At 60.1% G+C, this 24,067-nt stretch overlaps 1 protein-coding gene across 13 annotated transcripts in view; it reads left to right on the top strand.

The window, feature by feature from the left end:
* ABLIM3 (actin binding LIM protein family member 3) overlaps nt 1-22,154 on the top strand; it is a 41,617-nt gene extending 19,463 nt beyond the window's left edge. The window contains exons 2-23 of one of the 13 annotated variants that reach the window (XM_068698181.1): nt 4,849-4,989; nt 6,048-6,231; nt 6,440-6,552; nt 8,144-8,270; nt 8,691-8,784; nt 12,149-12,236; nt 12,865-12,923; nt 13,251-13,322; nt 14,261-14,416; nt 14,770-14,799; nt 15,083-15,212; nt 15,995-16,093; nt 17,436-17,483; nt 18,615-18,749; nt 18,982-19,046; nt 19,300-19,447; nt 19,771-19,800; nt 20,288-20,346; nt 20,735-20,795; nt 21,013-21,020; nt 21,542-21,622; nt 21,893-22,154. In XM_068698181.1, the coding sequence (XP_068554282.1) occupies nt 4,849-4,989; nt 6,048-6,231; nt 6,440-6,552; nt 8,144-8,270; nt 8,691-8,784; nt 12,149-12,236; nt 12,865-12,923; nt 13,251-13,322; nt 14,261-14,416; nt 14,770-14,799; nt 15,083-15,212; nt 15,995-16,093; nt 17,436-17,483; nt 18,615-18,749; nt 18,982-19,046; nt 19,300-19,447; nt 19,771-19,800; nt 20,288-20,346; nt 20,735-20,795; nt 21,013-21,020; nt 21,542-21,622; nt 21,893-22,006 (2,042 nt within the window). In that variant the 3' untranslated portion in view covers nt 22,007-22,154. The other 12 variants (XM_068698172.1, XM_068698171.1, XM_068698169.1 and 9 more) reach the window with 12 other exon arrangements.
* The last annotated feature ends 1,913 nt before the right edge of the window (nt 22,155-24,067 follow it).

Here is a 24,067-nt window from a genome sequence, read left to right as displayed (position 1 = left end):
TCGGAGCGGTACCAATGTTCTGCTGCTGGCAGCCGCCCACCCTCGCCTGCACCGTCCCCTGCTGCACTGCTGTCCTGGCACCCACATCCTGTTTTTGTCCTGTGTCCCACTGAAGGAGGTGACATAGAGTGGGAGTGGCAGCGGCAGGGGGACAGCGTGAGGCAGGTGGGAGCGGTAATGGGTCATGATCTGATTAGGGAAGCCTGGGGCAAGTTGGGGAGCAGCAGCAGGCTGAGGGCTGTTGCCATAAGCCACAGATGGCTATGAGAGCAGAGGTATGTGGCCTCGCTGGGTTCCCAATCCTGCCTGCTCCGTGATTCCCTAACAGGGCTCTTTCATCACTTTTTGGGGACCCTTTAATGCTGCTCCCAGCTCAGCGGTGCCACCACAGCCCGCACCTGCAGCTCTGCTTGTGGTGCCAGCAATTAATGCAGTGCAAACACTGGAAGCGGCAGCAAAATGTGGAGCATCCGGAGCCACCCCAGGCTCACGGTGCCCCGCAACAGATCCATGGCACCTGCACTCAGCCTTTGTCAGCAGCACCCAGCTTAAAAAATTGACGTTAACCTTAGGTAAGGGATCATGGAATGCTTCTGGGTTTTACACAGGGGAAAGACTAGAATGAAAATAGTTTAATGAAGGGGAGATACACAATTTTCTCACTGCTCCAAATGACTTTTATGTGTGGAAGCATGACAGAGAGCAATGGCCAGCAACCTGAGCACCAAGATAGCCACACGGCTGTCTCTGCAGCTCTCGGCTAAGCCACCGCTCAGAGCCCCCCAATTATTTGGGGTATTTTGTCACATCTTTCAGCTGGGCTACCTGTGCATGGCATAGCTGGGCTGCACACGCCTGTGTTGTGCCCTTTACCAGGCTGTCTGTGGACACAGCCCTGGTGCCTCCCCCACTGCTGCATCCTTGGCAGGGATGGGGCAGGAAGCGGCTGCAGGGCTGGGAGCCGAACAGTTGCCACGTGCCAAGGTCAGAGACACCACAGGGGCACAGCAGCCACTGCTCTCCCCACAGCACTGGCACCAGCTGGCCCCAAGCTTGCCCATGTCTTCCTCCCCCTGGCCACAGCCAAGCTCCTCCTTGCCTTTGGCCTCTGCAGGACAAGCCCTCAGCCCTGCAGCTGATGAGAACACCACGTCCCACGGCTCTGGGGCTCCCACCCTTCCTCCCCACCACCCTCGGGGCGCAGCGAGGCTCCAGCATGAGGGGAAATCCTGCCCCTTGCCCCCCGTGGGGCTCCCATGCACTGCTCTCCTGGTGCGCCTGTGGGACGAGCCCAGGGGCTCTGGGACTCCTGTCTCCCCCCATCCCTCAGCAGGGTCTCCTTCGTGCCCTTCCCACCCAAAATTACACACCATGTCCCAGTGCTTCAACCCAGCCTCTCCCTCAGCATCCAGCCCTTCCAGCAGAATTCCTTTCCAGCCACTCATTGCCCCTCTTTGGCCTCGACACCTCCGGCCCAGTGCACTGCTGGGGCTGGGCTTCCTCTTCCTGAGCCTCCCTGGCCCCCGCTGTGCTCCCAGACTCTGACCCGTCCTCTGCTTTGCCTCCCTCCAATGGCACCATCTTGCCCGAGGGACATGGGGCTGCCACCGCCTGGTGTCACAGAGCAGGGACCTGAGGGTTGCTGACGGCCTGGAGCGCCTCCTGGGCTGGTTGCGGCCCCACTTCCCATGCCCTCCCTGGGGACAAAGCTCCTCGGTGTACTCCTTGGTGCAGTTTTGGGTGCTGTTTGGGGACACTGTCTCTCCCACCCAGATTTTGAGCTCCTTTGCTTGTGTATGGCTGCCACTGTGTGTCCCTGAAGTGGTGCAGGGCACCGATCCCTGACCAGAGGTGCCACCTTAATCCAGATCAGTGGAGGATCTGCCACGTACCCATGCAGCCCCACACCATATCTCACTGCCCAGCTATCCTGGGGCTGTGCCCAGCGAGGGCCAGGGGGAACTGGAGACAGCCCTGGGGGGATCCAGCCCTGGGCAGCTTTCTGCACCCTGCTGGGGGCTGCAAATGCATTGATCACTGGATGAAGCCCAATTAAAATCTTGCCCTGTGAGTACAACAGGAGCAAAACAGGGACAGATTAAGGCATTCCTTGGGTAGCTCCCACCCCTTCGCCTGCTGTATCTCAGCCCACGAGGCCACTAATGCTACTTACATTATTACTGGATTATTTGGGTGTAATGAGCTTTGCCCCGCTCAGCTGTCCTCCCCGTGCAGGGGTGCTGTGCTGTGTAATACTTCCTGCATGGGGCCATGAGGCAGGCAGCTGGCTGCTGGAAAACAAGCAGAGCCCCAGCAAAACAATGCGTTAATGTTCCTGGCAAAAATTCCATCGCGGGGCTGAGCCTAATCACAAACCGGGGAGCTTGGGTCTTAGCACTGAACAAAGCCAGCAGGATGGTGGCGGTGCCCTAAGCCGGCTCCTGTCCCCGTGGATGCCAGTAGAGTGACTCCATGGGTGTCATCCCTGCCAGCACGGTGACAGCCACGGGCACCTCTCCATCACCTCTCCCATCCCCAGCTCCTTTCCCTCTTCTCCCTTCAGGCCCGCCAGCACCATATGGCCATATGGACACACAAACACTTCCCCTAGAGACCAGAAGCCCCAAATAAGTGATGTTGATGCTTTTTTTGACATTGGTGTTTTTTTTTTTTTTCCTCTTTATTATTATTAATGTTTATTTAAATGCTGATGTAATTTGCAGCCTTTCAGCACCACCGCTCCCCACCTCCTGCTGTTCTGGCTGAGCTGTGTGCATTGCCATGGCTGCGTCCCAGGGCTTGACTCCTGCTTCGCTCCCTGCCAGGGTGTGAGCATGGGGTGCATGGGATGAAAGGTGTCAGTGCTGTGGCTCTGCTCTGCTGGACACCCTTCCATCAGGGATGTCCCCTGACTGCAGGAGACCCATCCCCGAGTGCTCCTGTTGGGACCAGCCCAGGGTTCCCCCTGCTGCTGCAGCATTCATGGGCTCACAGCTGCTACAGGAAGTCCTGGACCCTTCTTCTCAGGGTTTGTGCGTCCCTGCAGGAGCATGGGTGGAGACACTGCTGCTTTTATGGGTGCCCTCCATTCTGCTTGGGACCCCAAGGTGATCTGAAATCTCAGCAGCTCTCAGGAGCTTGTGCCATGACTGGAGCCTGAGCTTTGCAGAGGGGCAGGGGGATTCTCATAGAGCATCTCAGCTTTCCTCGCAGCCCTCAGCCTAGCTTCCCAAGACAGCAGAGAAGCAGCAGTCTCCAGTCCTTGTCCCTTCACAGCCCCAGGGCACAGAGCAGAGTCAGGGGGACCAGCATGTTGTCACCCTGCTGTGTCCCCATGGGTGGTAGCAGCAAGGAGCCCCACATGTCCTAGAGCATGTCCATGGGTGCTTGACCCGTGAGATGGGCTTTTACCATGAGATGGTCTCTAATCTCACTTTGACTTTTCTTTCTTTGCTTTTTAGGCCAATAATGGGCTGTTTCTGTTCCCTGACACCCGATCTGCCCCTCAGTGAATGCAGAGCCTCTCCGATGAGTGAGCTCCTCTGTCCTGTGCCCCATCCTCCCTGCTCCACAGGGTGCTGGCGTGCCAGCTTTCAGCCTGCTGCGTCTCCTGTTCCTGGGTACGCAGTTTAGCTCTGGGTCAGAAAGTCTCCAGTCCTTTGAAATCCCTGCCCTTCAGTAGCCAGGTTGCCCAAATTGCAAGTCTGTCTCTGAAACCTCGCAGCAAACAAGGCCTTGCTTCTCGGTCTGTGCCAGCCACAATTAGCATGGTGAGGGACAGCCTGGAGCTCCTGTGAGCAGCGTGCAGGTGGAGCAGGGGCTGCTCCTCGCAGTGTTTGCGGTGCGTGTCTGGGGTGTGCTGAGTCAGCAGAAAGACCTCTGCTCCGCGCTGTTCCTCCCGTGGGGTAGGGGTGAGGCTGCAGTGCATCTGTCCACCACAGTGGTCTGCAGAGCTGCCAGAAGAGGGTCAAGGAGTGGGGTGAGCACCCAGACGGCTTTCCCTAGAACTCTGGTGTCCCTGTGTGCCCGTCCTGCTGAGCATGGAGGCTGCATGCGTCCCAGTGCCGCTGCAGAAGGAGTGGTGGGGCTGCTGCTGCTGGCCAAGGAGGTGAGACCTGCCCAGGCCAAGGCTCTCAGCTGCTGCCATCCTTGGCAGCTCCTTGAAAAATGACTTCTCCGTCGAGTTCCCAAACAAACAAGTGGAAGCTCCACAAGCTTGTTGTTCATTCCCATGCTGCTGACAAATGAGCAGGTCAACAGCAAGGCAGGGCTGGTGGAGCCAAGCCAAGCAGGGCAGTCGGGGTGGCCAGTCCCTGCGTGCTCCTTCTACACCTGCTTTGCGGACAGGAGAGCATCAGGGAGCTGTGCACGGCTTTGGGGGTGATGGCACAGGTGATGCGGTTGTGTAGGGGCAGCGAGCAGGGCCGGGTGCTTGCGCTGTGCTCTGGTGAGGGGCTGACTCTCGGGGTGTTGCTCTCCTTGCCCTGCACCCCCAGGCACCTGTATGTTTGAAGGAAGCCTCCCAGAGCATCCCCAGGAGAGGACCTGGACCCCTTCTGCATGTGCACTCTGAAAGGGACCTGCAAGAAGCAGCATTGGGATGCAGGCCTGTGAGCCACATGTGGGTGGCTGCAGTTCTGTGGGGACAGGGAATCCCAAACCTGGGCAGGGATGTGCACCCAGGTCAGGGCCACCAGGGACCGGCATGGTTTTGTCTGCTTTTTAGCTTCAGTATTGCCTAATGTCTGCCTGAAGCAGGGCTGTCGGTGCCATGACGCCCAGCCAGGCTGTGTCCCAAATGCTAACAGACCCCTTCCATCTCGTTTTTCCCTCCCTCCTTCCTGCCAGCAGTTCCCTACCAGCAAAGCCCCTACACCCCTGGGAGCGGCTCCTCTGTCATCCAGTGCTACCGCTGCGGGGACACCTGCAAGGGCGAGGTGGTACGCGTGCAGAACAACCACTTCCACATCCGCTGCTTCACCTGCCAAGGTAGGACAGGGCAGGGCACAATGGCACTGGGCTGCCCATGTCCCTTGAAGGATGCCAAAGCCACCAGGTACAGGGGTGCCAGAGACCTGGGTGCTGTCACTCCCTGGAAGCTGCACACATGGCTGGGGGCTGCTGGGTCCTTCAGTACCATGAGGTGTCTGCGAGGAGCAAAGGCTGCTCCCCCCAACAAGGTGCTCAGGCAGCCACTGGCTTCAAAGGGGACGGAGCTGGCTGGAGATCTTGGCAGAGCTTGATGCCTGCTTTCCAGTGAAAGGGAATAAATAATGAGAGGAAATCCTCCTGTCTCACCTTCCCTCTCAGTTCTTACCCATGCCACCTCAGGCTCGCTGCCACCAGCTTCCACGTCAGCCTCAAGGCTCATCCCCACCACATCCACAAGAGTCCGGCACAGCCAGGGCAGCCTGTGAAGATGCACTCTGGGCCCCACAGCCAGCCAGGCATGATCCTGCCTCGAGTTTTCTTGCCCTGGGTAAAGCAGGGAACTGGGCTGTGCTGGCAGGTGCTCAGTTGGCCACCCCGCTGCACCACATCACCTTGCAGGAGAGGTGATGGGCATTGTGCATAGGCCCCTGGAGCCTGTCTCTGTGCTGTTCCTGAGGTTCCTTACGGGGCTGGATGCTCTTGAGGTCTCCCTGTAGATGCAGGAGGGGAATGACACTGAGAACCAGGGCTTGCCATGTCTCTGTGCATCACTCTGGGCTGTGCACCACCCACGGCTCCAGCTGCAGGGAAGGAAGGGACTGGATGCCTCCCTAGCGGCCCCATCCTGCACCCTGCTGCAGCCCAACACTGACATCTTGTGGTGCTGGGGGAGGTCCCAGTGGGCCTGGTGGGCAGGGAAAACAAACCCTCTGAGATGCCTGCAGACACCTGTGTCTTTGGGATGCCCTGAGAGCCCTTCTGGGGCAGCAGCAGGGAAAGGATTCACCTCAACCTGCCCAATAGGGCTGGGAAAACCCAATCGAGGCCCCAGGCCTGAGCCTGGGGGGTGCAGCCGCCCCCTGACTCCCTGACGGGTGTGTGTCCTCCCCCTGCAGTGTGTGGCTGTGACCTGGCCCAGTCAGGCTTCTTCTTTAAGAACCAGGAGTACATCTGCACCCATGACTACCAGCAGCTCTACGGCACCCGCTGCGACAGCTGCGGGGACTTCATCACTGGAGAGGTCATCTCAGCGCTGGGCAGGACCTACCACCCCAAGTGCTTCGTCTGCAGCACCTGCAGGTGAGCCCCTGCCAACACCAGGGGACAGAGAGGGTGCAGAGGTGGGTGCACCTCAGCAGGCACCTGGTTTTCTTGGTGGAAATCCTTGGGAGGTTATGGGGTGGTCCAAGCTGGAGAGCTGCCTCAGTGCCCAGCTCACTGCCTGCCCTCACCTGCAGCTGTGGACCGAACACATGGCTCCCATTTCTCCCCTTCTCCTTGGCCACAGGAAGCCGTTCCCCATTGGAGACAAGGTCACGTTCAGCGGGAAGGACTGTGTCTGCCAGAACTGCTCCCACTCGCTCATCAGCACCAAACCCATCAAGATCCATGGACCCAGCCGTAAGTTACGCAGGTGTTATGTGACGCCTGCAAGGAGAGACCACAGGAGCTCCTGCAGGCCCTGCTCCTTGGGGCTAGCAGGGCTGTTCATGCTTCCCCTGAAATCCTGTTGCTAAGCCCATCCCCTGGGTCTCCCCCATGCTTACAGCTGTGCCTTTTTCCCCAGGCTGGTGCTGGGCAGAGCTGCCCATGCCAGTGCTCGAGGAGGTGATGGGAAGGGTTTGGGAGCTGGCGTGTAGTCCTGCACAAGTGCTTGCAGGTTTTGGAGGAGGAGTAGGACAGTCCTGGCCTCCACCCAGGGCTGCAGGTCACCACTGGTTTCAGTCACTCCCTTGGCCCGTTTGTGACCTGGGTGGGTGCTGCCACCCCGTCCCTGTGCCAGAGGCTCAACAGGCTGCCCGAGGGCTGCCATTGCTCACTGCCTCCACCAACTTAGGAACATTTCTCAGGCTCATTGCCTGTGCTGATGATCCCAACCTAAATCACAGCAAGAGCAATGTTTTGGGTGGGTTTGGCCAGGTGTCACCATGAGCTTGCCTGATTTGGGGATGTGGCTGAGGCTCACAGACAGGTCTTCCCCGTCCTCATTGCCACCCCGAGCCAAGTGGGCGAGCTGCCCGGGGCATGCTGTGGCCAGCCCACAGCACCTGCTGCCTCCCGTAGGGCAGCAGTCCAGCTCCTCCCCAGTGTGCACAGCAAGGTTACCCAAGGGCACCATGCTTTATCCAGCAGCAGCAGCCAGGCACATGGTGCCATCCTGGCTTACCTGCTGTTGTGTTTCCTCTGGTGGCCCTAGCACTGCCACCCTGCAGGGGTGGCACTTGAGGCTGCTGGAGCCCAGCTGGTGCCCTCAGTGGGGAGGACCTCCCCAGAGGAATGATGCTGTGCCTCTCCCTGCAGCCCCAGCAACTTAAGAACTAGGCGAGCAGCACTTGCGTGTGAGAAGGGCTGGATCCTGACTCAGCCAAGCTGATGCAACTGCTTTTTTTGCTTTTGGCCAGGGCCTTGGAAGGTCAAAAATCCCCCCAGTTTTGCTCAGTGGGCAAGGGCTAGGTGCAGAGCTGCTGGAGGCTGGGCTGAGTGGGAAGCCCTGCCTGCTTGCGTGGTGCTGCTGCGCCTCCGCAGCGCTGCAGGAAGGAGGACAGCAGGGAGGGGGTTAAGGAGAAACCCTGTCCAGCCATTGAACCTGCTGCATAGGGAAGAAGAGGATGAGGAGCCAAGGTCAGGGGTCCGAGGCCCATGTGCTTCCTGCTCCCAGCCTTGGCAGGAGCCGGGGGAAGTGGGGAAGGAAGGGTGTCTCATAAATACCGTGGCAGGGCCGGACATGGCTGCTGGAGAGCACAGCCCTTCCTCTGCTCCGCTCACTGCCGGGGGCTTCCCACTGCCCCTGCCCCTCGGGGAGCCCCCAGGGACAGGTCACCAGGGAGCCCTGGCTCTGTGCCATGCTGGTCCCAGCTCCAGCAGGCGGCTTTCCTCCTGGCTCCCTGTGGGAATGGGCAGGAGGGTGGCATCTTCCCACCAGTGGAAAAGAAAGGATCCCCACGGGGCAGCGGTGTTTTCATGCGTCCTCCTTCTTCTCGCCAACCCCCAGACTGCGCAGGCTGCAAGGAGGAGATCAAGCAAGGCCAGTCCCTCCTGGCACTGGAGAAGCAGTGGCACGTCAGCTGCTTCAAGTGCCAAACATGTGGAATCATCCTCACTGGGGAGTACATCAGCAAGTGAGTGCCACTGGCTGGGCTTGGTGGGGCCATCCCCTGCTGCTGGGGCTGCAGTGCTGGGAGATTGGGCACCTGGCCGTGGGGAGGGGGTGGTTTGGTGTCTGAGCTGCTTTTCAGTAGAGGCATCGAAGGCAAAACAGCATAAGGCAGTGCTGAATTTGTCCTTGAATACACAGGGAACAGGAGCTGGGGAAAGGTAGTAAGACAAATCCAGGCAGAAGGTAGATGGAGAAGCCGAGGGCTGGTGCCCGAGGTGCCCTCTCCTGCCAGGATCGGGCTCCACAGGCAGGCAGAAAGCAAGTGCCCCGTGGCAGGTGGCTCCCCGGGGTACTGTTTGGGCTTGGGGGGATTTTGGCAATGCTGCAGGTGGTGCCCAGCCCAGCTCGACTGCCTCACCTCACTCTCCTCCCTCTCCTGAAGGGATGGAGTCCCATACTGCGAGTCTGACTACCATGCCCAGTTCGGCATCAAGTGCGAGACCTGTGACCGGTACATCAGCGGCAGGGTCCTGGAGGTGAGTCTCGAGGCCATAGCCACTTGTCCTGCCCTGTAATGGGGGCTGTGTGCATCCTACCCATCACCCTTGTCACAGCATCCCTCCCTCAAGGCCGTGGCTGTCCCTGCAGCAGGGGTGTGGGCACGTTTTGAGCGCCTTGTCTGGAGGGTGGCAGTGGGAGGAGAAGGAGCCAGGGCTAGAGGAGGAGCAGCACCATGCTGCACACCGTTGGAGAGGTGGCTCAGGTCCCCGAGCCCCCGAAACACCCCCAGTGGTGACTGGCCGTGCTGAGATGTACCCAGAGCCCCGGCTGTGGGGACACCAGCCCTAACCAGCTGCCACCATGCCCAGCTCCAGAGCATAATAAGCCTGCTGAGTGCATCCCTGCGAGCAGCCTGCCAGTTGCCTTGGAAACACATCCAGCACAGCTGTGCGGAGGACTGCAGCGTCCTGTCTGCACGCAGCCTCCCCATGCACCCCCCAGGGCTGCCACCAGAGCAGGGCCCCTGCCCTGGGACAGATATGGAGGAGGTTTTGCTTTTGCTCAGCATCCTGGCCAGCAGGAGCTGCTCCAGCAGGCAGGGATCCAACGGGTGCAGGTGATCATGGTGCAGGTTTGGGGCGATTGTAGAGCTGTACGGTCAGGAGCAGCCATGTGGGTGGAGGTTGTAGTTTTAGGGGGGAAAGAAAGGCCGTTTGGGGCTGGTCCTTCCTGCAGTCCTGCTCCTGGGGATGGGGGTTCAAACACGCTTGCTTTGTGTTTCTATCCCCAGCATCTGCAGGGGGAAGAAGGCTGGAGTGTGATCTGGTCTGAGCGTAATCTAAAGGGTCAGGAGGTGGGAGGCAGAGAGAAAGATGTCAGAACAAAACACACTGTGGTTTTCAGATCTGCTGGTCCTGCTGTGGTGGCACAGAGAGGCAGCGAAGTCACTCCCGAGCCCTTCCCCTCTGCAGCAGGGTGGGAGGGAACTGCTCCCCGAGCAGCACTGGTGCCCGCTTCTCTGCCACCCCAGCCAGCAGCAATAGGAAGCAGTATCCCAAAATTAGAGGTACCATGGCTCTGCAGCAAGCCAGGCACAGATTCTATGGGCTGCAGCAGCAGCAGTTGCATAGCCAGCAGCTGGAGGAGGGGGCTGGAGCCTTCTGGAGCTGCCCCAGGGTTCCTCCAGCCTGGCACACCTACAAGCAGCACTCACCCTCTGGCCCCTGCTGGTTGGCAGGCCTGAGAGCACTGCACCTGCCCAGGGACCTCTCCTGAAGCTGGAACCAGGACCCACCAGCATCTTCCTCCTCATCCTCCCTCGGGGAGCTGCCCCTGCCTGGGAAGGCTTTCTGCTGACTTTGTGCTTCGTGCTGGCTGCTGCGAGCATGAGCTCAGCACTGCAGCAGCTGCTGCGGAGCAGCTGCCCAGCACAGGGCTGCTTGCTTAGTAAACCTCCAAGAGGAGCATGGTGAAGCCAGAGGCTCCCTCAGCTTGAGCCTCAGCTCCCCTGGGGCAGTCTGGTCCCTGACAGCACCCGGCCAGGACTGGAGCATCCTCAACCACCCGCTGCATCCCATCCACCTGCCAGCAGTGCTGAGGGGCAGGAAGCAGGAGCAGGACAGTGTGCGGGATGTTCTGCCCCTCCAGCATGGGGTTTAGGGACAGATACAAGGAGTGAAAGGGAGCTGGGAACCCAGGCTCTTGGCACTCTCCATCTCTAGGATGCTCACTGCACTGCTCTTAGGGTTTTCCTTGCCTGGTGCAGCCACATCTGCTTAGGATAAGCGTGCGATGTTCCTGCCCCTACATATGCAATGGGGCAGACGGCCAGCTCTGCCTGTGCTGGGCCGTGGGGAGACAGATGCTGGCTGGATCCCAGGGGATGCCCCGAGCAGCCACAACCTCACAGCAGCACCAGGGAGCGCTCCTTGTGTGCGGCGCTCTGCCAGGCTGGAAGTAATGCGCTGTGGCACCAGGGTCCCTGCAAGCAGCAGCGAGGTGCCAGGCGAGGTGCCACCTCCTCGCAGGCATTGTCACCGAGCTGAGAGCAGCACAGTGCTGGGGTCCCGGTGGCCGTGCCGGGCAGCCCAGGGAGCTGGCACTGCTCCTGGCCCTGCTCAGCGTCTTCCTGAGCACTCCCTGTGAAACCAGAGTTTTAATCGTCTTCCCTGGTGGGGCACAGGATGGAAAGGGCACCTTTACATAATTGTAGGCCCTAACAAGCCTTCCTGTGCTATCTGCCAGCCTGGGGGCTTTTCAAAGGGGCTGGAGCTGCACGGCCAGGCATGAATGATTAATGAGGCTATGAGGGACTCCAAGTGGTAACAAACAGGTCCTGCCACCCGCAGCCTCTGCCGGCCTTTATGAGTTGTAATATTAAGCAGTATAAACCAAGTAGGGCTTGCACACAGTTTTGGAGAGGAGCGGTGGGTGCTGGGGACATGGGGTGTCTGTTTGCACGATGGGGAGCAGCCGGCCCCACTGTGTTCCTGCATCCCATGTCTGCAGCGCTTCCCTCCCAGCCTGGTTCAACCCAAAGCAGCAGCACTTTTCCCATATACCAAAAGGTGTTTGTGTTATTTTTTCCCTTAGTGTCAGCACACTGAGCCACAGGGGGACACCAAGAGGGTCTGAGAGCACCGAGCTCTCCTTGCTGCAACACATCCCTTACCAGGGGCCCATGTCTGCAGCCACTGGGAAATGTGGGGCTGGGACTGCAGGCGTGCTAGCCCATGGTGTTTTAGGAGCTGGGGTTGTTTTCAGTCTCTTTTCCACGTGTTTATATCTGTCTCTGGCCAGCACAGCCCCATGTGATGGTGGGTCCTTTTTAGCATAGACCAGAGGGGAAAAGCCCCTGGCTGCCATCCACACCCTGCGGGGATTGGTTCCCTGCTGATTTTGTGGGCAATTGCCACTTTCCTGGTGGCTGCTCTCACTAATCTTCACAGCAGATTTTCATATTGATCCTTCCCGTTTCCAACTGTTTCCAGCCCCCTCTATCATCACCATTCCCTCTGTCAGCCAGAGCCTCATCTTCCCTCTGGCAACCTGAATTATCCTCCACTCTCTCTTGGGTTATTGCAGGAGTAAAACGTCCTTTGGGGCTGTGCTCCGACTCCTCCTAGCCCTGAGCTGGTTCCTTCCTCCCAGCTCCAGAGCCCAGAAAATGAGCCTATAACTGAAATGCTAGGTGTGGAGGCAAGCTACCAATAAAACCCCTGGTTGCTGTGAAAGAGCAGGGGGAGCAGCCCAGCTCTGGCTCAGCTTTGGGACCTCCCGGCTCTGCTAGCCTCTGGTTTTGGGCTTCCAGTCCAGCCCCAAGCCTGCCAGATTGGGGCTGTTTCTGGATGAACGGCTTCCACCGTGTCCTGCCTTGCTCAGGGCCCTTTCTCCTTGCAGGCAGGAGGGAAGCACTACCACCCTGCCTGTGCCAGGTGTGTTCGCTGCCACCAGATGTTCACGGAAGGCGAGGAGATGTACCTCACAGGTAGGAACCCCGCTGTGCTGGCAAGGGATGTTCCCTGGTCCAGGGGAGGTGGCCCGGGACCCCATCCCATCCACTCCGTCTGCCTCTTGCCCAGGTTATGCCAAGAGCAGCACTGCAGGGGTGAGGCTGTCACCCAGCATGGCCACTGGCTTGGTGTCAGAGCAGCTTGTCCCTGCCCTCAGCCACCTTAAGGTCTGGCTCCCGTGCAGGGTTTGGTTCCTCTCCATAACCTGTGCTTGCCCATCATCCCAAATCACTGATTGCCACATGGGTGGTGAAGGGGCTGTTGTGCACAGCGAGAGCCAGGGTGGGGGTCCCAGGAAAACCCCCATTGTGGGCAGCAGGGACAGCATGCTCAGGTGTCCCCCTGGGGCACAGCCACCCCCAGAAGCTGTCCCTGCAGTGTGCAGGACTTGCACACCTCGAGCACCAATGCAGCTCGTGCACCAGTGCATTTCTTGCTCAGTGCAGTTGGGGGAAGCACAGACACGTCCCCCTGGGGGACAGCAGGCTCTGGGACAGTGTTGGAGATGGCAAGGCTTAGGGCATGCAGGGACAAGACAGGACAATCTCTCACTGGGGGTGCAGGCAGTGCACGGTGCTCAAACACTTTCCCTTTGCACTTCAGGCTCTGAAGTGTGGCACCCCATCTGCAAGCAGGCGGCCCGAGCAGAAAAGAAGCTGAAGGTAGGTGGCAAGGTGAGGGGTCTCTCCCAGAGGTGGCACATCCCAGGCAATGCCACCCTCGAGTCCTGGTTCCTGCTGCAGTAGTGTCCCTGCCCAGCGTTGTTCCTGAGCCTGTGCAAGCCCCGTCCCCACTGTCAGGGGGATAGTGTTGGGCACAGCAGCCCCTCTCCTGCCCCACATCCCCTGAAAAGGTCATGGGTAATGGGTGGGGGATGCCCCTGCAGGAAGGCTCAGCCCCAGCACGAGCACTGTTCACTGCCCCCACTGCCCTGCCCGGGCTGGGCTCTGCCTGGGCTCTCACCTGCCCTCACTCTTCTGCCCCCACAGCACAGAAGGACATCAGAAACCTCCATCTCGCCCCCTGGGTCCAGCATCGGCTCCCCTAACAGAGTCATCTGCGTAAGTACAGCTCTGCCCTCAGCCCCACAGGGCAGCACTGTGACCATGGATTTGGGGTGACTCAGGGAGGGGGAGACAGTTCCCAGCCCCACAGCAGCATGGAGGAGTTGTGTCCCCTTGCCCCATTGGCACAGAGTGGAGCACCCAGAAGGACGCTGTCCCGCTGTCCCCTCATCCCAGCTCCTCTGCCCCATCCCGCTACTGCCTCTTGGCTGCCTCTGCTCACCTCTCGCCCCTGCTGTGGTGATGCTGGGGCTCTGCGTGCTTGTGCCAGCTCTGCGCTGTGTGCTCCAGCCTCCCCTTCCCTCTTCTTCTCTCCCTTTCCGTCTGTCATGGTTTAACCTGGCCGGCAGCTAAACACCACACAGCTGTTTGCTCACCCTCCCCCCTTCCCTCTCTGGGATGGGGGAGAGAAATGGGAAAGTGAAGCCTGTGGGTTGAGGTAAAGACAGTTTATTAAGACAGGAAAATAATAATAACAATAATAATAATAACAATAATGATAATAGTACTAATAATAATGTGTACAAACAAGTGATGCACAATGCAATTGCTCACCACCTACTGACCGATGCCCAGCCTATCCCTGAGCAGTCCAGCCCCCCCCCCGGCCAGTCAGCCCTATATATTGTTCAGCATAACCCCAGATGGGATGGAATACCCCTTTGGCTAGTTTGGGTCAGCTGTCCTGGGTCTGTCCCCACCCAGCTCCTGCTGCACCCCCAGCCTGCCTGCTGGCAGGACAGAGTGAGGAGCTGAAATGTCCTTGTCTTGGTGTAAGCACTGCTCTGCAACAACTGAAACATCAGCATGTTATCAGCACTCTTCTCATCCTAATCCAAAACATAGCACCCTACCAGCTACTAGGAGGAAAATTAACTCTCTCCTAACTGAAACCAGGACGCTGTCTCTCTGTCTCTGTCTCTCCCTCTCCCTAGGCTAAAGTGGATAATGAGATCCTTAATTACAAAGACCTGGCAGCTCTTCCCAAGATAAAAGCCATCTATGAAGTGCAGCGTCCTGACCTCATTTCATACGAGCCCTATCACAGATACACGTCGGATGAGACACTGGAGAGATATAGCTATGGGGAGGTACTGAGAGCCCGGACGTGCCCGGAGCCAGACCCTGGTCTGGGGACGTGGTGTGGGGCTTCACCCGAGTGTCCAGGAGCCCTGTGGAGAGGCAGGACAAGGGGGGACCTGTCCCCAGGGGAGCAGAGATCACCCTCAGTGAGGTGGTAGGGAACTCTCCACAGCAGCCACAAGCAGGAGGGCATGGTGTGGGCTCGCATCCTGCCAGGGTGCAGGGACAGACTGACAAAAGGGCAATGAGTCTGTTCTCACTGTGACATGGGGAAAACGAGCCACTGCGTGGCCCTGCTGTCACCGCTCCCGTTACTCACACACTGTCTCTGTCTCTCCTCTCTACCTCCCGCTGCCTCCAGTCCCTGGGGACCCTCTCCCCGTACTCGCAGGTAATGTCACCACGGGGACTGACACTGCTGGGGCTCTGCTCAACATCCCCTGCCAAGTGCTGGCCCAAGGTGGGGGGATGGGGGAACCCCATCCCTTAGGGCTGCTTCTGCCCAGCCCCTGGGCTCTGCTGCCCATGTTTCGGTGAGCAGCCTGGGGACATCCTGCAGCCCCCACAGGACACGTGTGCATGCCAGCATCCTTGGCCACAGGGTGCCTTCCTGCACCAGCCTGCCTCCCTTGCTCACCCTGTCAGCTCTAACCCCTGCTCCTCTCCATCCCCAGGACATCTATGAGAGCTTTGACATGCGACAGAGGCGAGCTTCCAGCCCCGGCTACATCGACTCTCCCACCTACAGCCGGCAGGGCATGTCCCCCACCATCCCGAGGTCCCCCCACCACTTCTACCGCTCAGGTGAGGATTTCGGCTGTGAGCCCAGGCTGGGCCATGTTCAGACCCCCACACAGAGCAGGGGTCACCCCCTGCTTCTCTCAGGGGACGTCAGTGGTCCATCCCCTGGCAAGCAGGCTGGGACAAGGACTCAGGAGTGGTGGGGTCCATTGGGGGCTGGCAGTGGCCAGCTCCACTGTGTGCATCCTCCAGTTCTCCTCCAAGGAGAGGCCAAGGGGGCTCAGACCTGAGCTGGGGCTCATGGAGAACTGGCTGGGGGGGGGGGGGTGGTTCCCAAGATCCAGGAAGGCCTAGAGGAGAGAAGCTCCCTCAGCTCTCTTGCTAGCTGCAGGGAACATGCACAGGGGTGCTTGTGCTGCAAGAGCTGCAAGGAAGGGCCCTGTACATGCACACATGCACCCTGGAGAGCAGCAGGGAAGCAAGCAGAGAGTGGTGTGCCTGGTCTCCTGGCCTTGGGAGCCAGGGAGGAGCGGACGGGAGAAGCCGAGGTTGGTGTGTCCGGAGGTGCTGCCTCCCCATGCAGCCCCTGCACTGCACTACCAAGGTCCTGAGCTAACATCACCTACCGTGGGGCCCCCTCTGCAGCCTGCCTTCATTCAGGGGTGCAGGAAATTCCCCCCCTGGCACACACCACCCTGGGCTGCAGCCTGGCGCATGTCCCCATCCCCACCGCCATGTGGGCCGTGCCCCACTCGTCTGACACCACTGCCTTTAACGCCCATTTTCTTCTGCCTCTCATTCTCTCTCTCGGTCACTTATGGCTGCTTCTGCTCGGCACCGCATAGGCACAGAAAGCGGGCGCAGCTCCCCCTACTATAGCCAGTTAGATGTGAGGTCTTCTACTCCAACCTCATACCAAGCACCCAAGCATTTCCACATTCCAGGTAGGCTCCAGAGCCCCCGGGCCCCCTAGGGAAGCACCATGTCTGTCGCATGCCCGCATGTGCCGTCCCCTGTGTGTCGCATGCGTAGCTCCGCCGCCTGCCTAGAGCCAACTGGCAGCAGGATCTCCTCCCAGCAGAGGCCATCCATAAACAGGACCTGCAGCTCAAACTCTCCCCCCTCTCCATCACCACCCAGGTGTCCCGGAGCCCCCTGGAGTCTGCCTGACCCCCTCAATGTCCCTCTTGTCCCCCCCTGCCTGCCACTTGCACAACCAGATGATGCCCTGCGGAGCCTGCCCCCCCCCTGCCTCCCCCAGGACCACAAGGCAGCACATGTCTGCCGGAGGCCTTTCCATGCTCCCCCTTTACAGATGACTATTTTATACTCCCCCTAGGGCCCACCGCTCCCTCCCCCCAGACTCTTCTGGGCTTGCCAGCTGCCTGCTCCCCTTCTGCAGGGATTGCAGGGGGCCACCAGGTAAGGGCCACCACCTGCTCCCAGCCACACAGAGCCCATGGGGGTGGGAGGGGTGGGGGGGCAGAGGGGGGAGAGGAGGAAGGGAAGCAGGCAGAGCCACCCAGCTGTCCTCCTGCGTGGGCAAGGGAGCCAGAGGAGAGCCCCAGCCCAACCTGCCCAGCTTCAGGCCTCTCACTCAGCCCTGTCCTACCACCACAGCACAGGACGCCCGGCACACAGGTGACACCCCAGGCCACAAGGACACCTGCAGGCTCCCCACCATGGTCCTCTGCTCCTCTCCTGTCCCCCCCATCCCCAGCAGGGCCCTGCCCTCCTGCAGGTCGGTGCTTTATGGATGGCCCCCTCCCTGCTCCGCCAGCTCAGCTGCCCGGCCCCTGGGCTCTCAGAGCGAGGCTGCAGCTCGCTTTCCCTCCCAGCTGGCTCTTTTCTCTCTCTGCTGCAGAAAGAGGCTTTGGCTGACATTGCTGTGCCCCTGAGGCAGCTCACAGGTGGTTCTCTCAGGCGCTAGCGTCCCCCCCCCCAGTGCCATGAACCTGGTTCAGGCAGAGCCGCGGTGCCTTGCTGCCAGCTGGCAGGGCCGGCGGTTCGAGCTGTGCCCCCTCCCGCAGTGCATGCTGACCAGGGACGCTCGCTGCATGTCCCCCTGCCCACCGCTGCCTGCCCCAGCCCCGGCTCAGCTCCCAGCCCCAGTATGGAGCCAGCCTGGGTCCGGCCAGGCGCCTGGATCTGGAGGCAGCTGCGTGCTGGAAGCTGACGTGGGGCAGCATCTGCAGGGCTTCTATTCCGCCCACTCTCCGCAAGCTCACACTGACCTCCCCGTCTGTCCTTCTTCCCTTTTTTCTTCCCTTCCTTCTTCCCCAGCAGCCGGCGAGAGCAACATCTACCGGAAACCCCCCATCTACAAGCGACACGGTCAGTGTGCATGCTGGTTGCAGGGCCTGCTCACCAGCCCGGGTCTCTGTTAGGGGCATGGGGGGAGACATGGGGAGGAGAGGTGTTGGGGAGCTGGGTTGTGGGGCCAGTGTGCCTGCTACCCCTCCAGAATCCCTTTAATTAGGTTTAGTGCAAGAAAAAGGCAGCTTTGGGATGTGTCCTTCATGGGAGGATGATAGCGGGGAGCCCAGGCTCAGTGGGTTATCGGGAGAGGGCAGGAGCAGGGCACAGGTGAGGGCTGGGCAGGAGACAGGAAGAGCCCCAGGAGGGGGGCTGAGGCCATGAGGGGTGGCAGAGGGGACGAGGGTGACCCCAGGAGTCAGAGCAGCCTCAGAAAAGGGATGAAGACAGGGCTTTACAGCTTCACATGGAGCCCTTGGATAAAATCACAGCCTGTCCCGGATGGACACTGCAGGAAATGTGCCCGGGGGTGCTGGAGGGTGGGGAAGAGGCTTGGGGCGTGGGGGGGCTGGCTTGCATTCCCTCCGCTTGCTTGCTGACTCAGTGGGGCAGCAGCAGCCTGCAGCAGTAACCGTGTCTCCTCTCTCTCTGTGGGCTCCCCTTCCCCACCTGCCCAAATCCCCACTGGCTGCCTGCACCCGCTGCTGTAAGTAGCTGCCCACTGTGGGCTCCCCTGTGCCTGCTTGGGTGGTGGGGTGGCTCTGCCTGCACCTTCCTGCCTGGTGACTGGCTCCTGCGGGACAGCCACCGAGCTGTGCGAGCAGGAGAGGGTCCCACACAGTCTGTCCTTTGTGCCCCTTGCCCTGCAAGTGTCCTGGCCCTGGGGGTTGAGCCCTTTCCCCAGCTGGAGCTGCTGGGACCACCCCTCTGCTGCTGCCACCTGCTCCAGTAGTAACTCCCTGGCTGCCCTCTCCCTGGTGGGACTGTGACCATCCCCACTGTCTGCCACTGCATCTATGTCTCCAGGAGGTGTCAGTAGTCTGAAAATGGATTATTTCCAACTCTGCCCTGGGCTGTCCCAAGCACAAATGGCTGGTGGCCACCAGGAAGAGGGGAGGGAAGATCTGTGTTTGTCCCAGGGTGGATGTTTGCAGGTGCTGCCAGAGGGACTCAGTGTCCTCATTACAGCTCTCCCTGCTCCTTTTGCAGACGACATCCCTGCAGCCACCAAAAGCAAAACGAGTGAAGACATCGCTCAGTCGTCCAAGTACAGCCCTGCCTACTCCCCAGACACCTACTACCACTCCGAGTCAGAGTACTGGTCCTTCCAAAGCTCCCCCAAAGGTAACAGCACCCCCCCCCCAGGGCTGTGGGTAAGGGAAACCCAACCCCCTCCCCAACCCCCAAATCGGGCACCCCCAGGGAGGATATCTCCCTGGGCTGGACCTCAACCTGAAGATGGGTTTGAGCTGAGATACCCACCAGAGTGACCCCAAAATCCTAGCAGCCCTTGGGACCTTGGGACTGCCTCCCATCCCCACCTTTACCCATCTGACCCCCACATGTCTCCTTGCAGCCCCCCGGGCCCGGAGGTTCTCATCAGGAGGCGAGGAGGATGGGTACGAGCGGGGCATGCACAAGGTGAGCGATGTCCCTGCCCGCTGCCTGGCAGGAGATGGACTGGAGAGGTGGCAGCGAGCTCCACATCATCTCCTTGCTCTGTGGTCGGGGTGCCCTCTCCCATCTCTCCCCCCTCGGCCGCCTGCAATATGGGGCTGCAGGATTGGGGTGCACCCCATCCCAGCACCTTGTCCCCGGGAGGTGACGTGCCAGCAGGCGGGGAGGGCTGCAGCAGGGATGGGAGCGGTGCCAGCGGCTTTCCTTGCATGCCTAGATCCAGAGCGGCATCGGCAGGCTGATCCTGAGGGAGGAGATGAAGGCTCGCTCTAACTCCTACGCGGACCCCTGGACGCCCCCTCGCAGCTCTGCCAGCAGCAGAGAAGCCCTGCACACGGCTGGCTACGAGGGCTCCCTGAATGGCTGTAAGGAAATCTGTCTGTCTGCCCGTCCATCCCACCCAGGGGGGAAGGACATGGGAGTGGAGGGCCCTTGGAAATGAAAAAGCACAGCCATAGGGGGGTTCTGAGCTGTCGTGGGCTCACCGTGTGCTGTTGGCACGGCTGGGACCTCCTGGCACCCAGAGTTGCTGCCGGTGTGGATGCCCCTGCCTGCTTCGTGCTCTCCTCCCTCGTGGCATGGCTGCCCTCATGGAGCTGGGGCTGTGAGCAGGACCGGGGGGCGAGGTGGGGGGAGCTCTGTAGTGTGTGGTTCTCACCCCCCTGACCCGGCTCTGCTCCCCTTGCAGCCCCCCAGATGCACTACCTGGCTGACAGTGGTGAGTGCATCCCTCGCCCCTCTGCACCTGCTCCTCCCCAGGGGCCAGAGCTTGGAGCTCAGGGGCTGGAGGAGGTGTTGGCACCTGGGGAGGCATGGGGAGAGGAAGGAGCCCCCCTGGTTGTGCCAGGGCAGGGCTGGGAGAGCTGGGGACAGAGAAACCGGGAGAGAAGGAGGTTTGGAAGGGAGCTTTTGGGATGGAGGAGGAGGGAGGGCTGCTGGGGAGGGGAGTTCCAGAGTGAGGAAGCCGGGCTGGGAATGAGCTGGGGATAGAAAGGGGACAGAGCCAGGCGAGGCTGGTGCTGGGCAGGGATGGGGCAGTACTGGGAAGGCAAATTGACCCTGAGCAGCTCGCCTGGGGAGGCAGGAGCATGTCTGTGCAGTGACTGAGGGGATGCATTGGGGAAGGGATGCATGGCACAGGTTGTCCTGTGCTGTGGGGCCAGCCCCTGCGTTTTCCCTCATGCCCTATGGTGGTTCCCTTGCAGACCCCCTCATTTCTAAGTCGGCCTCCCTCCCTGCCTACAGGAGGAATGGGCTGCACAGGGTAAGTGTCTCCTGTTGCTCCCCCCCATACCCCACTACCACCTCTGCTCTGTGCCAACCCCAAATAAACCTTAGTGGGGCACTGCTGGAGAGGGAGGTCCAGCCCCAGCTGTAGATCTCATCCCTGTCCTGCAGGTCATGTTGCTTTGCTCCTCTGCCATAGGGACTGGGAGATCTGGTGCTGCCTCCCCATGACCTGGGCTTGTCACTCCCTTGTCCATTCCCCTCCCTGTGCTTCAGTTTCCCCACTGCCAGGTGCAGGGATCGGGTCCTGCTTTGGGCTGGGCGGGTGCCATCCCCTTTGGGGACATGGGAGGTGCTGTGCTGGAGGGGTCAGTCTGGAGGGGACCCTTCTCAACCCTCCCTCTCTCCACACCTCCCTCCCACAGCCTCCCAGCGCGGAGCTTTTCCACTACGACAGCACCAATGCCGTCAACTGGGGGATGCGAGGTAATGTGCTGCAGGGCTGGGGATGGAAAAGGGGGGGACCCCATGGGTATGGGGCACCGGGGAGCTGCCCAGCCCGCTGCAGACAGCTCCAGAAAATGGGGTCTGGGCCAGAAGGGGAGACGGGAGGAGGGAGGGTGTCTCTGCAGCTCCAAGGGGGGATGCTCACAGAAGAGCGGATGTTGGCTAATGTCTCTTCCATCTTTTTCTGTCCCCACAGAGTACAAGGTACGATGGCCCTGCTCCACGGAGTGACTGCCACCCAGAGGTGACACCCAGAGAAGTGCCCTTGCATCCCCAGACCCTGTTGGGGGAAGTTTTGCCATCTCGTTACAACGCCCTCCCTTCGTTCCCCTCAGTTCCTTACCCAACAGCTCCATCCTTGTACCATGGTACAATCCCTGTACTTTGTTCCCATCCTGGCAGGGTCCCCAGCCCTTTACTGAGCAGAAACATCTCTGTGTGAGGAGCAGAGAGGGGTGGCCCTGCTGGCGCTCCCAGGCTCAGCTTGTCTCTGGGTCGCTCCTGCCGCTGCAGAGTGAACAGCAGACCTCCGGGTTGCCCTCCACAGCTACCGAGGTGGCCCAGGGTGGATTAGGGTCCACCTGAAAGCAAATCCCCCCCCTCTGCCCTGTTCCCCTCAATCCCTGGGGGCAGCTGTGCCACCCAAGCCCTGCTAAACGTGGTGTGGCCGCACTGCTGTGCTCTTCTGTCTCCTGAGCTCTACCATGCCCTCTGTCCCCCTGCAGATATACCCCTATGAGCTGCTCCTGGTGAAGACGAGGGGGAGGAACCAGCTGCCCAAAGATGTGGACAGGACTCGGTTAGAGGTGAGGCGAGCCTCTCCCACAGGGCACAATCTCACTGGGAGATCGCAGAGGTACCTGGTTACATGGGGGGTGTCCCCATAGCCTGTCCTCATGGATGAGCAAGGAGTATCTCCGTGGCACCCCAGCAGCACACAGGTGCTGCGGGACCCCATTGCACCCTGAAAGACCCCCCACATGCCCTCCTGCCCCCCTGCAGCCCCTGTGGGTGCCGTCAAACCGGGGTGGGGGTCCTGGCCCCCTGCCCTGCCCCAGCAGCCCCTCTCTCTCCAGCGCCACCTCTCCCAGGAGGAGTTCTACCAGATCTTCGGCATGACCATCGCTGAGTTTGACCGCCTGGCCCTCTGGAAGAGGAATGAGCTGAAGAAGCAGGCCCGGCTGTTTTAAAAGCAGTGCACTATAAATATATACATACCTATAAATATATACATAGAAAGATCTCTATATAGCAGCTCTGTATGATTCTCAGTACTGTACGTGGCAGAGGCGCCCTCTGCACCCCTGAGAGTGAATTGGAGTCTCACAGATAATGTTGTGCTCTTTGTCTCCTTTTCTTTTTGAGCCTTGTTTCTGTATTGAGCTTTGGGTTTTGTCAGGGGCTAATTTCATGTGAGCCCCATGGTGTCAGTCGCTGCTGCCCCTTGTGGTGTGGGGCGATGCTCTGGGTGCATCTGCAGGGAGCCAGGGTCCCACCAGGGGCAGCCGCGGGGGCACCGTCAGCCTCGCCATTTAGCCCCAGGAACAGAAATCCAGGCCATGGGACAGGGGATGAGGAGGACCCCTGGGGAGCAGGGTGCACCTCCACAGGTCAACGCGCAGTCCCAACTCCTGATGCTTCCCCTGCTGTTGCCTTGCCCTACAACCCTTGTAGTGCTACAGAGCCAGTTTCTCCTCCCAAAGTGCCGCAATGACAGCTTCTCAGGCTGTCCCCAAACTAAGCCCTTCTCGAATGAATAACCCAAGACACTTCCTGCCTCATTCAGCTTGTTGCTGCTCTTCAGGTTTGGCCAGGGCCAGGAGAGCAGGGAGTGGGCATGCTGCAGGGCTTGGGGCTGCTGTGCTGCCCAGCAGGGGCCGGGGAATCGGCACCCATGGGTGTTTGGTTTTTCTTACCAATGGGGTTATTTACACACTAACACCTTTTCTGGTGTGGGTCCCCCTGCCACCAGTGGCAGCTCCGGGAGCTTTGTGCTGGTGGGGACGGGAGCAGGGAGGGAAAATTGTGCTGGTAATTGCTCCTGTCAGCGTTAGTGCACCAGTAAGTGAACTGGTTGTATTTATGATTTCACCCCCATAAACTGCAGCTCCCTAAATCAAGCTCGGCTGTCTGGGGCTGTGAGAAACTTCATCTCCAGCAGCACCTTCAGAGATAAAGCCTGGAGGAGCCAGTGCTTCTGTTAATTAATAATAAGAATAACAACAACAACACAACAATGAGAGGCTTTTCATTTTCAAAGCATTTTATGGGCACTAACTAACTGTTCCTCGCCACTGCCTGCATGGCAAAGATGGGGAAACTGAGGCAGGGGCCACTGCTTCCTCTCAGAGCCAAGAGAGCTCCCCTGCCCTCTGGGGCAGCAGACAGTGGCAGGACCCTTGTGGGGTCCCATCACTGGGATCTGCCCCAGGGAGCCCCAGCCCTGGCAGCCAGCGGTGCCTGAACCCACGCTGCTGGTTTGGCTGCTCTACAAATCCCAGCCACAACCCAGCCAGGTTTGGTAGCCTCTGGGTGCCCCATGCCCTGACCACAGCCCCGGAGGTGGCAAGTTTGTGGCTTGAGAGGAAAATGGAGCTCAGTCCAGGAGGGGGGAACTGGCTGGGTGGCTCCAGCTGCATGGGAGGGTGCATGGGGCAAGCGGGGCCGGGCTGGCTGCAGCCAAGGCACGGGGGGCACAGGAGGAGCTGCCTCTGCTCTGCCCAGCACTGCCAGTGCCCCAAAAGGGGGGAAATCTGGAGCTGAATTGCTAAAACGTGCAGAACATGTTGGGTACTGCTCTCCAGTCCTACCCAGGCATGTGTGGAACCTCCTCGTGTGTCCCTCAGAGCAGCCTGCTGTCCCCAGGGGGCTTGCCTGCTGGCTGGGGGGGGGGTAGGGGGGGAGAGTAATTGCCCGGGGGGGCAAGAGCACGGTGCAAGAGGTGCTCCCCTCATTTCCAACACTGTCCCCGTGCTCTGCCAGCCTCCCAGGTCCGGGTGTCCCCGTGTCCTTGTTAGGGGGGAGAGCAGCCGCGCCAAGGAGGGAACGGGTACGGGGGACTTGGGGGGATGCGGGAGAAGGGGCAATGCGATGGGCCACGGGGGGGGGTTGCAATCCTTGGCCCCTGGGTGATCTCTGGGCGGGGGCACAGCCCCGCGTTCTTTACCCAAATCGCATTTTCCAAACCCAACGCGCTCCGGGCGGGATATGCCGGGGGACGCGCTCCAGGCGGTGCCACGAGGGGGGGGCGG

Source organism: Anas acuta, chromosome 14, assembly GCF_963932015.1.
Source record: "Anas acuta chromosome 14, bAnaAcu1.1, whole genome shotgun sequence".
Taxonomy (NCBI): domain Eukaryota; kingdom Metazoa; phylum Chordata; class Aves; order Anseriformes; family Anatidae; genus Anas; species Anas acuta.
This window is presented reverse-complemented; position numbering and strand designations above follow the sequence as displayed.